Source organism: Osmerus mordax, unplaced genomic scaffold (assembly GCF_038355195.1).
Source record: "Osmerus mordax isolate fOsmMor3 unplaced genomic scaffold, fOsmMor3.pri Scaffold_239, whole genome shotgun sequence".
Taxonomy (NCBI): Eukaryota; Metazoa; Chordata; class Actinopteri; order Osmeriformes; family Osmeridae; genus Osmerus; species Osmerus mordax.
In genome coordinates this window covers 5,001-18,034 of record NW_027120551.1, presented here as the reverse complement: position 1 = coordinate 18,034, position 13,034 = coordinate 5,001, and the positions used below count along the sequence as shown (strand labels likewise).

General features: G+C 56.7%; 1 protein-coding gene across 1 annotated transcript in view; it reads left to right on the top strand.

The window, feature by feature from the left end:
• Positions 1-1,870: 1,870 nt before the first annotated feature.
• LOC136939549 (mediator of RNA polymerase II transcription subunit 13-like) overlaps positions 1,871-13,034 on the top strand; it is a gene marked incomplete at its 3' end in the record, with an annotated part of 16,005 nt that continues 4,841 nt past the window's right edge. The window contains 7 exon segments of the mRNA XM_067232172.1: positions 1,871-1,992; positions 2,327-2,472; positions 7,801-8,004; positions 8,283-8,480; positions 8,644-8,806; positions 8,916-9,023; positions 11,335-12,060. Coding sequence (XP_067088273.1) covers positions 1,871-1,992; positions 2,327-2,472; positions 7,801-8,004; positions 8,283-8,480; positions 8,644-8,806; positions 8,916-9,023; positions 11,335-12,060 — 1,667 coding nt within the window.

The window sequence follows — 13,034 nt, the reverse complement described above, 5'->3', positions numbered from 1 at the left end:
CGTAGTGTGTGTGTGGAGGGGAGGTTGTTGCGTGAGGGTAAGTAAATTATTAGGCTGGGAGTTGTAGCCTGTTTGTACAGTATTTAGACAGTCGGCTGGTCTCCCTCCCTCCTTCCCTCCATCCTTCCCTTCCTTCCTTCCCTCCCTCCCGGCCTGTCTCAGCCAGCTCATCTCAGCCTGGCTGTAGTCTAGACCTGCTCTCTCCCTCGTGCCCTGGTGCCATGGCAACAACGGGGGGGGGGGGTGTAGGGGGGGGTGGAGGGAGTGGATCACATGCCATGCTCTGTATCCAGCCCCTCCCCTCTCGGCTCTCACACCCCTACAGGTGGTTGGCTGAGCTGTCAAAGCCCTGCAGACCTGCACTTTGGGTGTGTGTATGTGTGTGTGTGTGTGTGTGATGTCTGACTACAGGGGTGAGGTGCTTACTACATTCATCGAAGCAGCCTTGACTCTACACACACACACACGCCATCGCTGCTTAACCCAGAGTTCCTGGGTGGTCTTGTGACACACCTTGCCAACAAAGCCTCTCTGCTCTTGAAGTGCCGATGGACGGCCCTGCTCACTAGGCCTGTTTACACTAGTCCACTACAGCCCGGTAGAAACTGACTGTGCAGAGTACACTGTCACTAAACAGCCACTTTAACTGGCCTCGTTTAACCCCCCCCCCCTTCCCCCTTCCTTCCGTAGTTAGCCAGACAGGCCCAAGGGCAGGGAGAGGCAGGCAAGGAGGCAGGCTAGCAGACAGGGGGCAGGGGGAACCAGCCAGCCAGAGTGGCTCCAGCCAAGCAGCCTGTTCTCCAGAGAGCGGTTAGCGAGGCTGTCGCCACCGGGGGGGGTCTGTGCGACGCTGGCTTTACGGCCTCCACCGGGGGGGGGGGGGGGGGGGGGGGGGGTCACCTACCTCAGAGACACTCCTCTCTCTCAGACCGACCAAGGAGGCCTGCCGGAAAAGGTGACCACTGTCAGATAGATGGTGGACGCCGGTGAACAGGCCTACTGTTTAGTCGAGCTGAGGTGGACAGACCTCTCATGTACAGACCCACACGCTCTGTAGAGCTGTTGTCGTTCCCTCTCTCTCTCTCCCTCCATCTCTCTCTTTCTCCCCCTCCGTCTCTCTCTCCCTCTCTCTATCTCTCTCTGCCTTTCTGTGTACCTCTCTCCATCTGCTTCTCTCTCTCTGTCTCTCTCTCTCCCTCTCTCCTCTGTCTGTTCTCCCGCCGTGTGTCTTGATGATATATTATTAGTCCCCAAGTTCCTATGCTCCTTTTCTTCTGCTCCTTTTCTTTCCTATAATCCTCTGCAGCAGCAGTGCCAACCGAGAGCCGGAGAGAGAGAGAGAGAGAGAGAGAGAGAGAGAGAGAGAGAGAGAGAGAGAGAGAGAGAAAGAGAGAGAGAGGGGGAGAGAGGGAGAGAGAGAGGGAGAAGGAGAGAGGGACAAAGAGAGAGAGAGTGATATTTGCTTAACTAAATCCTCAGAGGTGACGCTCCTCTTTGATCCACTCCCAAATTCGACGCGACCGCTTTCATTTGGTCGTCTGTCAGGTGGCCGCTCGCTCGCCCACCCGCCTGTGTGAGTGTGTGCCAGCCTGCGTGTGCCTGTGTGTGTGAGAGAGAGAGAGAGAGATAAGAGACAGAAGGAGATGGGTTAGTCACAGTGCCCTATGTCTTACTCATCTTCGTCTCGCGCGCTTTCTCTCTTTCACTCTCATCCCTCGCCCCTCCCTCGCCGTTCTCCCCGGGTAGGTGTTGGGCTGGCGCGGATGCCCGCTGCTTTGATAGAGCGCCGGAATGCAACACCCAGGAAGACAAACACACACACAGTGTGGTACTATACCTGCCCATGTTCCTGCGTGGGCCCGATGGTGGCATGACCACTGCGTGGGTTAAGGGGCTTTTCAAAAGGCTTCTCTTCAAGACCCGGCTCGACGCGGGAGACGGAAGCTCCCGTCGGGCGGGCAGACTTGGTGTGACGCTGTGTTCCAGCTGCTGGTTGGATCCTGCGCGGCTGCTCTCGCCTCCCGGTTGTTAGCAGGCGCGGCGCGAGCCTTCTGCCCCTCGGCCCTCCCTCGGAAGGTTCTGTCATCGAGGCGACCGTGGATGGACGTGCTAGCCTTTCCCCCATTCACCTCACAGAGGCTCATGCTGAAATGACTCACACTTTGTCTTCTCTCTCTTCAACTCCCTCTCTCTCTCTCCCTCCCTCCCTCTCTCTCTCTCTCTCTCTCTCCTCCCTCCCTCCCTCTCTCTCTCTCTCTCTCTCTCTCTCTCTCTCTCTCTCTCTCTCTCTCTCTCTCTCTCTCCCTCCCTCTGTCCCTCTCTCCAGTGAACACCTGTCCTGCTCCTTCACCTTCTTCCTGCACGGGGAGAGTAATGTGTGCACCAGCGTGGAGATCAACCAGCACCAGCCAGTCTACCACCTGGGGGAGGAACACCTGACCCTGGCCCAGCAGTCCTCCAGCCCCTTCCAAGGTGAGCCAAACACACATGCACATGGTCACCCCATATTGGCCTCCTCCACTACCCACACCTCCCTTCTCCCCATCCATCCCTTCCCCTCCCCCATCAGTTCACCTGTCTTACTCCCTCACTTCCTGTCCCCCCTCCCTCACGTCCTGCTCCCCCTCCCTCAGTTCACCTGTCTTCCCTCTCCTGTGACCCCCCGTTTCTTCCACCCCTCCCCCCCGTCTGCCCCTCGATCCCTCCAGCCATCCCTCTGTCCATCCCTGGGGAGGGGGAGAGCATGGAGGAGTGGGAGAAGGAGAGCTTATAAGGGAGATATCGCTACACCAGGCAAAAGCTCCACTGTGGCTTAGAGATAAAAAACAACAACAATTCCTCTTCTACCTCCACCATTGCCCCCCCCCCCCCCCCCCTCCCTCTCTCTATCCCATCCCCCCCGCTTCCTAATAACCAATGATCTTTGTGTCCATTTAACTGATCAGGAGTGTACTGAGGGAGGGGGAATCTCCATGTAATCCTTATCTGTCTTTCTCTCACACGCTCTCCCTCTCTCTCCCTTTTCCAGCCTGGCTCTGTAATAATATCAATTCTAGTTAAGGGCCAAGTGCCGGCTGTTTAAAAAGCCTTCTATTAGAGTCCTATAGATCCAGCTAGCAGGTTAATGATTCCCATTGAGAGCGCAGAGAGAGATGGTCCCCCCCCCCCACACACACACACACAGACACACGCACACCCTGGCTGGTCGATAGCTAGCAGTGCTCTCCCCCGTGGTTCTCGTCAGCACCGCTCAAACGGCAGGTTGACGCCTCCAGACCTCCTAGATTCTTCATCTGAGCTCGCGGTGGGGAGGGCGGGGGGGAGAGGGGCGTTGCAGCCCAGATCTCCGTCCTGCAAGGTATTGTGTAAGCAGCCGATGACCCAGATCAGGGGGAGAAACACGGGCTAAGATTCTCAGACTCAGCCTTTTGCCGGCTCGGCGCAGGTGTGTGTTGCAACCAATCGTGTGTGTGTGTGTGTGTTTACACTCGGGCCGTCCAAGCGTGGCTGAAAAGAAAGGCTTACGCCCCCCCACACCCCCCCCCCCCCCACACCGCCCCCCCAATCCCCCCCCCCTCACCTCTGACATGACATGCTCAGTTGGCCGTGCGGCGTAGCGCTCAAGACTCTCCAGGATGTGACCTCACAGCGTCGCGGGGAGGGGAGGGGGGGGGGGGACTGTAATGAACTCCCGGGCCGTGGAGCTGATGTGAGCGCTGCTGACATGTCTTCAGGGAGACGCGCAGGCGGAGGGGGGCGGAGAGACAGGAACATCTCTGTAATTACACCCAATCTGATCTTTCTCCTCGCTCGGTTTAGGGAGTCAGAAAAATAAATAGCAGCCCTCAAAGAGAGCGAGAGCGAAGGAGAGGGGAAGGTAGGGGGGAGGAGGGGGAGGGGAGGGAGGCTGAATTTGATTACAGTCAGTATGATCATCCCTGGCGATGTGCTGTGTTGTGCTGTAGGTCTCTCTTAAGAGCTGCAAGGTGCTGCCTTGTAGGTCTCTATACTGCATGGTGCTGGCTTGTAGGTCTCTATGAATTACAAGGTGCTGGCTTGTAGGTCTCTATGAATTACAAGGTGCTGGCTTGTAGGTCTCTATGAATTACAAGGTGCTGGCTTGTAGGTCTCTATGACTTACAAGGTGCTGGCTTGTAGGTCTCTATGACTTACAAGGTGCTGGCTTGTAGGTCTCTATGACTTACAAGGTGCTGGCTTGTAGGTCTCTATGACTTACAAGGTGCTGGCTTGTAGGTCTCTATGACTTACAAGGTGCTGGCTTGTAGGTCTCTATGACTTACAAGGTGCTGGCTTGTAGGTCTCTATGACTTACAAGGTGCTGGCTTGTAGGTCTCTATGACTTACAAGGTGCTGGCTTGTAGGTCTCTATGACTTACAAGGTGCTGGCTTGTAGGTCTCTATGAATTACAAGGTGCTGGCTTGTAGGTCTCTATGACTTACAAGGTGCTGGCTTGTAGGTCTCTATGACTTACAAGGTGCTGGCTTGTAGGTCTCTATGACTTACAAGGTGCTGGCTTGTAGGTCTCTATGAATTACAAGGTGCTGGCTTGTAGGTCTCTATGAATTACAAGGTGCTGGCTTGTAGGTCTCTATGACTTACAAGGTGCTGGCTTGTAGGTCTCTATGACTTACAAGGTGCTGGCTTGTAGGTCTCTATGAATTACAAGGTGCTGGCTTGTAGGTCTCTATGACTTACAAGGTGCTGGCTTGTAGGTCTCTATGACTTACAAGGTGCTGGCTTGTAGGTCTCTATGACTTACAAGGTGCTGGCTTGTAGGTCTCTATGACTTACAAGGTGCTGGCTTGTAGGTCTCTATGACTTACAAGGTGCTGGCTTGTAGGTCTCTATGAATTACAAGGTGCTGGCTTGTAGGTCTCTATGACTTACAAGGTGCTGGCTTGTAGGTCTCTATGACTTACAAGGTGCTGGCTTGTAGGTCTCTATGCAGGGCTCTAGAATGCGACCAATTTGGTCGCACTATGTGACCAAAATGTGTACGGGTGCGACTACATTTTTTCCTAGGTGGCACCGGTGCACCTAACCTCCTCGCATCCGCTGTCTCTCCACAAACGAAGCGTTTGTTATCCTAAGACGGAACTGACACTCATGGTTGGATCATATCGTGGTCTAAACCAATCAGAGACAGAGATGGGGCGGGTCTTTGCCTCTGATTGGCTGTGGTCCAGATATTCCTGTAGCTCCGTGCTGTGTGATTGAAATTACGACCTGAGCACCAGAGAGTCAGTTAGGCAGACCTGGGCATTGTATGGCCCGCGGGCCATAACCGGCCACAGGCTGTCTCAATCCGGCCCGCGTGAGGTAAATCAAACATTTTAAATAAATAAATGTGTTGAGCGGTAGTGAATATGTAGTCCTGAAAGACTACAGTGATGAGGCGATTTACATATGTGCGCTTGCACAACCTCACCGACAGGAGAGTTAGCTGTTGGTTAGCCCTCGAAAATGAAAAACTTTGCCACTGATTAACTTTTAACAAGACATGGACTTCTATGTATCTGTTTACTGAGGTCAAAGTGAAAGCTGTGAAGAAAAAAAACTAACGCGGACATAATAAGAACTTGACTGATTCAGTGGGCGCGGGCTGATGGTTTGCTAGTTGAACTGCAGACCCTGATCATTACCTGTCAGCTGTCCTTCGCATTCAGACAGATTTCGATGCACTTGTTCAAGCCCACTGGATTTCTCTCACAGAACAAAATGAACTGAAAAAACGCTTTTTGCTTTTTGTATAAAGTTGATCATTTCCACATCTTTAACATACTGCAAAACAACTTTTCAGTGTTTGTGAAGATTAACTGGTTACAAATAAAATGAAACTCTGTTGTTGCTGTTTATACTGTTTATTACTTCTATAATCTTTCCTATTTGACCTACACCAAAATCTAAAATATTTATATAAATATTTACAGAATATCCTTATTCTTCTGATAACCAGTAGGAGCTAATCACAATATATACTTTACTGCTTTTTACAATGGGAGAAAATGAATAGTGAGCAAATTGATGAGGCCCTCCAACACATTTCAGGTTTCTCATGTGGCCCCTTGTAAAAATGAATTGCGGACCCCTGAGTTACGAAGCTGGGTCATGGAGCTAACCCATGGAGCTAGGCCATAGGGCAAGAAGGCCAAATTACAGGTGTTGGCCATCTGAAGGGCATGCGACAGCAAGGTGGGACCTGCTATAAGACTTTGAGCCATGAAATGTTAGGTCTCAGTTCAGGGAAGCACTTTTAAACAGTAGCACTTTCTATTTTGAAATGTTTTATTTTGCTTAAAATGTTTTAGTTTGGTAGCTCAGTGAAGCACTTAAAATATTTATATATATATATATATAGGCTACAGTATGATTGTGCTTCAAATAAAAAATAGGCCTATATTTACCTACACCTTATTCTTGTTTAAGATCATTTACATAATATATATGAATGTATATGGAGCGTGATAAAAAGGTGACCTTGAAATTGTGGCGACGCAAGGAAAAATTTGGGTGCACCTAAATTTTGTGCTGGTGCACCTAAATAAAAAAGTTAGGCGCACCAGTGCAACCAAGGCAACAAGTTAGTCTGGAGCCCTGCTATGACTTAAAAGGTGCTGGGTCGGCCCTCACCAGTTGATATGTGAGCCCTGTCTGCACCTGTACTGTCTGTAGGACCAACGCTGCAGTGGGAACTGCTGCCCCTTAGACTCAGCCTGGTTAGGAGGAATGTCCAGCCAGCCAACCAGACAGACACACAGATAGCCAGCCCATCAGCCAGCCAATCAGCCAGCCAGAGAGCCAGGCAGCCAGTCAGTCCATCAGTCAGCCAGCCAATCAGCCAGCCCGAGAGACAGCCAGCCAGCCCGAGAGACAGCCAGCCAGCCCGAGAGACAGCCAGCCAGCCCGAGAGACAGCCAGCCAGCCCGAGAGACAGCCAGCCAGCCCGAGAGACAGCCAGCCAGCCCCTGTCCCAGTGAAGAGCCATGAGAGATGAAACCACCAGTTGTGGATGCTCTCCTCATATCGGGGCTCTAAATGGATCCTTGTCTGTCTGCAGCCATGCAGGGAGCCTGTTAATGGATCCTAGCTTTCTCTCCAGGCTCTCTCTCCCCCCCCCTCTCTCTCTCTCTCTCCCCCTCACCCCTCCCCCTCTCTCTTCCTCCTGGAAGCTCCATCCAGTCCAGCCACAGATCAATACCCAGGGACAGGGCCCATACAGCAGTGTAATGACACACACCGGAGGAGAGAGACATTAACGAATGGTCTCTCCTCCACCCCCTCTCTCTCTCTCTCCCAGCACCCCCTTCTTATATTTCTAATCTGTGCGGAGGATGTGGCCGGCTGATGGCATGTGAGGGGGTGTGAGTGTGTGAAAGGGGGTCAGGTCAGACACGCGTGTGTTTTGTGTGTGTGTGTTTGTGTGTGTGTGTGTGTGAAGGTGGTCCAGCTGCATGCTAACTTTATGAGGCCTGTTTATTGGCTGAGACAGGCCTCCCTCTGCCAATAATTGTCTGCTGTATTGCTCTGTGAGTGTTTGGCTGGTCGCAAGGGGCTGGCAAGCCCTCCGAGCACCGTGTTAAGGTCCGACTCCACCGAACCAGGGGCGGGGGGGAGGGGAAAGGAGAGGGGTGGAGGGGAGCCCGCTTGTCGTGTATTGGTCCCTTAGACTCTCTTAGAAAACCCTTTTTGCGTGTCTCGTGCACTGACTCGTGCACTGACTCTCTCTTTCTCTCTCTCCCTCTCTCTCCCCCTCCCTCCTTCCCCCCTCCCCCTCTCAGTGATCCTGAGTCCGTTCGGGCTGAACGGCACCCTGACGGGTCAGTCCTTCAAGGTGTCGGACCCGCCCACCCAGAAGCTGATCGAGGAGTGGAACCAGTTCTATCCCATCAGCCCCAGCGCCAAGGACGGCAGCGCGTCCGAGGACAAGCCGGAGGACATGGACTGGGAGGACGACTCGCTGGCCGCCGTGGAGGTCCTCGTGGGTAAGTCTTCTTCTCCCAGAAGCCTCGGGGGGGGGGGGGGCAGGGCGGGAGGCCGGGGAGACGCTCCCAGTGCGGCTGGCTGCCGTCGGGCTCGGCTCAATTGAATCACAGGGGTCCATCCCGGGCGTTCGTTAAACCGTTTATGGTCGAGCTCAATGGGCTGATTTTAAAACCGTGTCGTAAGGGGCTGTTGGGCTCAGCTTATTGAAATGCACTGTTTCTGACTCGAATCTTTCTGTCTCTCTTCCTCACTTCCTCTCCTTTCCTCCTCTCTCCAGGCGGGGTGAGGATGGTGTACCCCGCCTGCCTGGTGCTGGTCCCCCAGTTGGACCTCCCCCCCGCCGCCCCCGTGGGCTCCTCCCACTGCACCCCCGTGTACGCGGGCGGCCACCAAGTGCCTGCATCGTCACAGCGAGACCCAGCCATCTCCTCGGTCACCCTCACGCCCCCCACGTCCCCGGAGGAGACGCAGACAGGTACGTACCCCCCCCCCCCCCCCCACACACACACACACACACACACACTGAAACACACCATACTCATAATACCAGTTCCAAGGCTATTCAACTCAGCTCCAAGGCTAGATATTTGAGTACGGCTAAGACGCTCTCCCAACCTTGCCGACATCCTCTCCTGCAGTGGACTCCCAGTCGGCCCAGAAGTGGGTGAAGGTGTCGGCCGTGCCGGACGGCTTCCCGGTGGACAGCACCAGCCACCACGGGGGCAAGATCCCTCGGCGCCTGGCCAGCCAGGTGGTGGAGCGGGTCTGGCAGGAGTGCAACATCAACCGGGCCCAGAACAAGTACGACCCACCCACCCACACACGCACACGCATTCTCTCTCACACGCCTGGCTCACAGCCAGGGTCGTGTCCAGCGAGCGGGTTGGTTGATCTGGTTGTCGTTTTGCAGGCGCAAGTTCTCGGCCACCACAAACGGCTGTGACGAGGACCTGCTGGAGAGGGCCGGGGCCTGGGACTTTGTCCAGTCCACACACAGGTCCAGCTGCTGCTGTTCCAGGTATGCCCCGCGCCCTGTGTGTGTGTGTGTGGGCATGTTCGTGACTGTGTGTGTGTGATATATGTGTCTGTCCGCCTGCTTGTGACGCGCGGTGTGCCCGTGCAAGCGATCATTTGTACGCGCGTGTGCGCGCGCGGACGAGTGTCCGTGTGTAAGGGTGTGTGTGTGTAGGCGTGTTTGCGCGTCGCCCCGCTCCCCGGCGCCTCGCTCCGGCGGCGCTGGCTCAGCACTTTGCCGCGGCCCCGGCCCGTCCTCGACGAGCCGTGTTCCTGATGAGGGGTCTGTGCGCGCCATCCATCTCCGTCCCCCGCGCTAAGTGACAGCCGTGTCAGGGATCAAACCCACACAGACCACGACCTCCACGGCCAGGGACAGGAAAAGCTGTCCGGCGCTGGGACGGTGGTCTGGTTTGACCTGTGGGGGGAGGGGGTGGGGGGGTGGGGGTGTTGTTTACGGAGGCGTCCCGTGCTAAAAATGGCGCGCGCGCCCCGCCAGCCCTCGTGTTGACAAACGAGCGCAGAGAGAGGGTTCGTGTGCTACTGGGGAGGTTAGGATGCCGTCGCTCGGGAGGCTCGTGCGCGCACGCACGTGCACGCTGTGCTCTCGAAGGGGGGGAAAGGCTGTAGTCAGCATGTCCCGAGGCTGTCTGTCTCTGGGCACACACACACACGCATCCGCAGTAACACACCAGGCTGCTGCTCCTACATAAATAGATGCTTGACACGCTGCACCCGGCATCCCTCTCTGCGTGTGTGTGTGTGTTTTGCTGCGTGTGTGTGTGTTTTGCTGTGTGTGTGTGTGTGTTTTGTTTTTACCAGGGGAGTACTTTAAATTGGCCTGTAGATGGCAAAAAGCCTCCATTCCCAGCAGGTGCCAGGAGGGGGGGGGGTGGGGGGGGGGGGGGGGTCAGGAGGGGGGCAGGGGGGGGAGAGAAAGCGTGCCCATGAAGGGGAGGCCAGGGCAGGGGCCAGGCTGGTGAGGAGGCTGCTGCCGCAGCTGGTCATTAATGTTGGAGGAGGTCCAGCCCTAAAGTTAGGACTTCCAAAAGGGATTCCCTCCACAACACTTTCTCTGTCGCCAGAGGGGCCTGGCATGAGACATGTGCTTCTGTGGATAGAAAGTGTGTGTGTGTGTGTGTTTTTACTCCCTGGTTGTTTTCCCTCTAGCCTAAACTCTCCTCATCAGTTAAGCAGGGCCATGGTAATCCTGGGAAGTAACTGGTCTGGAAAACAGAACAGGGGTTGAGCTTAGACACACACACCAGAAGAGCTGCCTGCGGTTACCATGGCGACAGATGACCCCCAATAAACCCGCCTGACTCTGAATAGATGCCCACAGACACACACCCACGCATTCACACACACACACACACACACACACACACACACACACTCTCTGCCTTCGTAGTCCTCTTCCAGTTTAACATAACAAGAGCTAAACAATAGGGTCCTCACTGAGCCAGTGAGGGGTGCACTGCACACACACACATACCCACACACACATATACACACACAAAACACAGGTTCCAGTTGACTGCAACCCAATGAGGAGCAGAGCAGCCCAGATGATGTGTGCTCTGCGCTGTGATCTGCGAGACAGCTTTCAGATGTTGTACGGAGCCACACGGAGTGCTTATTGGCTCCGGGAAGAATTCATTTATTCAGTAACAGCTATTGATTAGGCGCGGCATTCGTTTTAAATGGATACTGTCAAAGGGCTGACGTGGTGCCGCTTGCCAAATTGTCTCTATTGAGTCCAGGCACAACAAATAAAGACTGGAGATGGCAAAATGTACTCCGACAGGTTCTCACCAAGTGCATTAGGGAGGTTATTGAAGAGTGGAAATGACAGACGTGTCCTGGTGGTGTAAAAAGCCCCCCCCCCCCCCGTTTAGTTTCATATTTACTTACATATCGCTCGGGGTTAGATCTGAATCTTCCTCTCTGCTAAGTGGTTTAGGCTACAGCCTCTCACGAGGCTGCGAGCTAGAGGGAGCGCGTTCCAGGAGGGGTCTAGCTGCTGCCTGGATGGAAACAAGTGCACTAAAGCTCCACGTGGGTCGATGCTCAGGGATACAGTCCTGGTTTTTTGACCGGTCGAGTGTTTGCGTATCTCCCCGTACGGAAACGTCGCCAGCCGTCCCGCGCAGACGGATAACGGGCCGTGTCGTGTCTGTTTAAATAGCTAGCTAGCACAACATGCTAGCAGACAAACTTTGGAGCACAATGGCGTGTGATGTTTTTGTCTCCTTGTGGGCCGGCCGATTAATATAGATTAATATTCCTGACACTCTCTCTCCCTCCGTCTCCAGACATAAAAGCGTGAAGCAGAGAGGGGGCTGCGCGGCGGGCCAGCCCCCGTCGGCGGGCCAGCCCCCGCAGCCGCCCGCCAAGCACAAGGTGGGGGGCGACAAGGCGGAGAAGGGTGACAAGCAGCAGAAGAGGCCGCAGACGCCGTTCCACCACCGCAGCCCGGCCTGCGACGACGCCGCCGCCATGGAGACGGAGACGGCGGGCCAGAGGATGTCCCTGCGGGGCCAGGACGCCGCCCGCTTCCCGGGCCTGCGGGCGTCGGACGTCGCTGCCGCCGCCAAGCCCCCCCAGCTGCACGGCGGAGGGGGGGGCGGCGGGGGCCCCCCGGAGCTTCCGGGCTCGCCCCAGCCCCCTCCCCTCAGCCCCCACCCCTGCGAGGCCGGGGGCGAGGAGGCGGGGGAGGCCATGAAGAACCCCTCGACGCCCCACAGCCAGCACTTCTACCAGAACCCTCCGGAGGCCTGTCTGGTGGGCCCGAAGGGCGGGGAGGACCCCCGCCTGGAGGGGCTGGCCCAGCACTTCCACCCCGCCTACCCCGAGCCCCTGGAGCCCTCGGTGTACGTGGGCGCGGCTGTCCACCTGGAGGAGGACGGCGGCCACGCCCCCTGGCGCTTCTTCAACCTGCCCCGCCGGAAAGAGGCGGAGCTGAGCACGCCGCTGTTGCCCGGCGACAGGCTGCGGGACGAGGCGTCGGGAGGCGCCGACGGCGTGGTGTCGGTCACCGAGTGAGTTGGGCGCGCACACACACACACATACCAGGTAGTCCCCACAGGGGGCGACAGAGAGCACACTCCCCCTGAAGGGTTCTGTGTTGCCCCCCCCCCTCCCCCCTGAAGGGTTCTGTGTTGCCCCCCCCCTCCCCCCTGAAGGGTTCTGTGTTGCCCCCCCCCTCCCCCCTGAAGGGTTCTGTGTCCCCCCCCCCCTCCCCCCTGAAGGGTTCTGTGTTGCCCCCCTCCCCCCTGAAGTGGTTCTGTGTTGCCCCCCCCCCCCCCCCCTGAAGGGTTCTGTGTTGCCCCCCCCTCCCCCCCTGAAGGGTTCTGTGTTGCCCCCCCCCCTCCCCCCCTGAAAGGTTCTGTGTTGCCCCCCCCCCCCCCCCCTGAAGGGTTCTGTGTTGCCCCCCCCCCCCCCCCTGAAGGGTTCTGTGTTGCCCCCCCCCCTCCCCCCTGAAGGGTTCTGTGTTGCCCCCCCCCCCTCCTCCCTGAAGGGTTCTGTGTTGCCCCCCCCCCCCTCCTGAAGGGTTCTGTGTTGCCCCCCCCCCCCTCCTGAAAGGTTCTGTGTTGCCCCCCCCCCCTCCTCCCTGAAGGGTTCTGTGTTGCCCCCCCCCCCCCCCCCCTGAAGGGTTCTGTGTTGCCCCCCCCCCCTCCCCCCTGAAGGGTTCTGTGTTGCCCCCCCCCCCCTCCCCCCTGAAGGGTTCTGTGTTGCCCCCCCCCCCCCTCCCCCCTGAAGGGTTCTGTGTTGCCCCCCCCCCCCTCCCCCCCTTAAGGGTTCTGTGTTGCCCCTCCCCCCTGAAGGGTTCTGTGTTGCCCCCCCCCCCTCCCCCCTGAAGGGTTCTGTGTTGCCCCCCCCCCCCTCCCCCCTTAAGGTTCTGTGTTGCCCCCTCCCCCCTTAAGGGTTCTGTGTTGCCCCCCCCCCTCCCCCCTGAAGGGTTCTGTGTTGTGTTGAGCCACACATGACATGTTCATCTCTCTCCGTGTTGCAC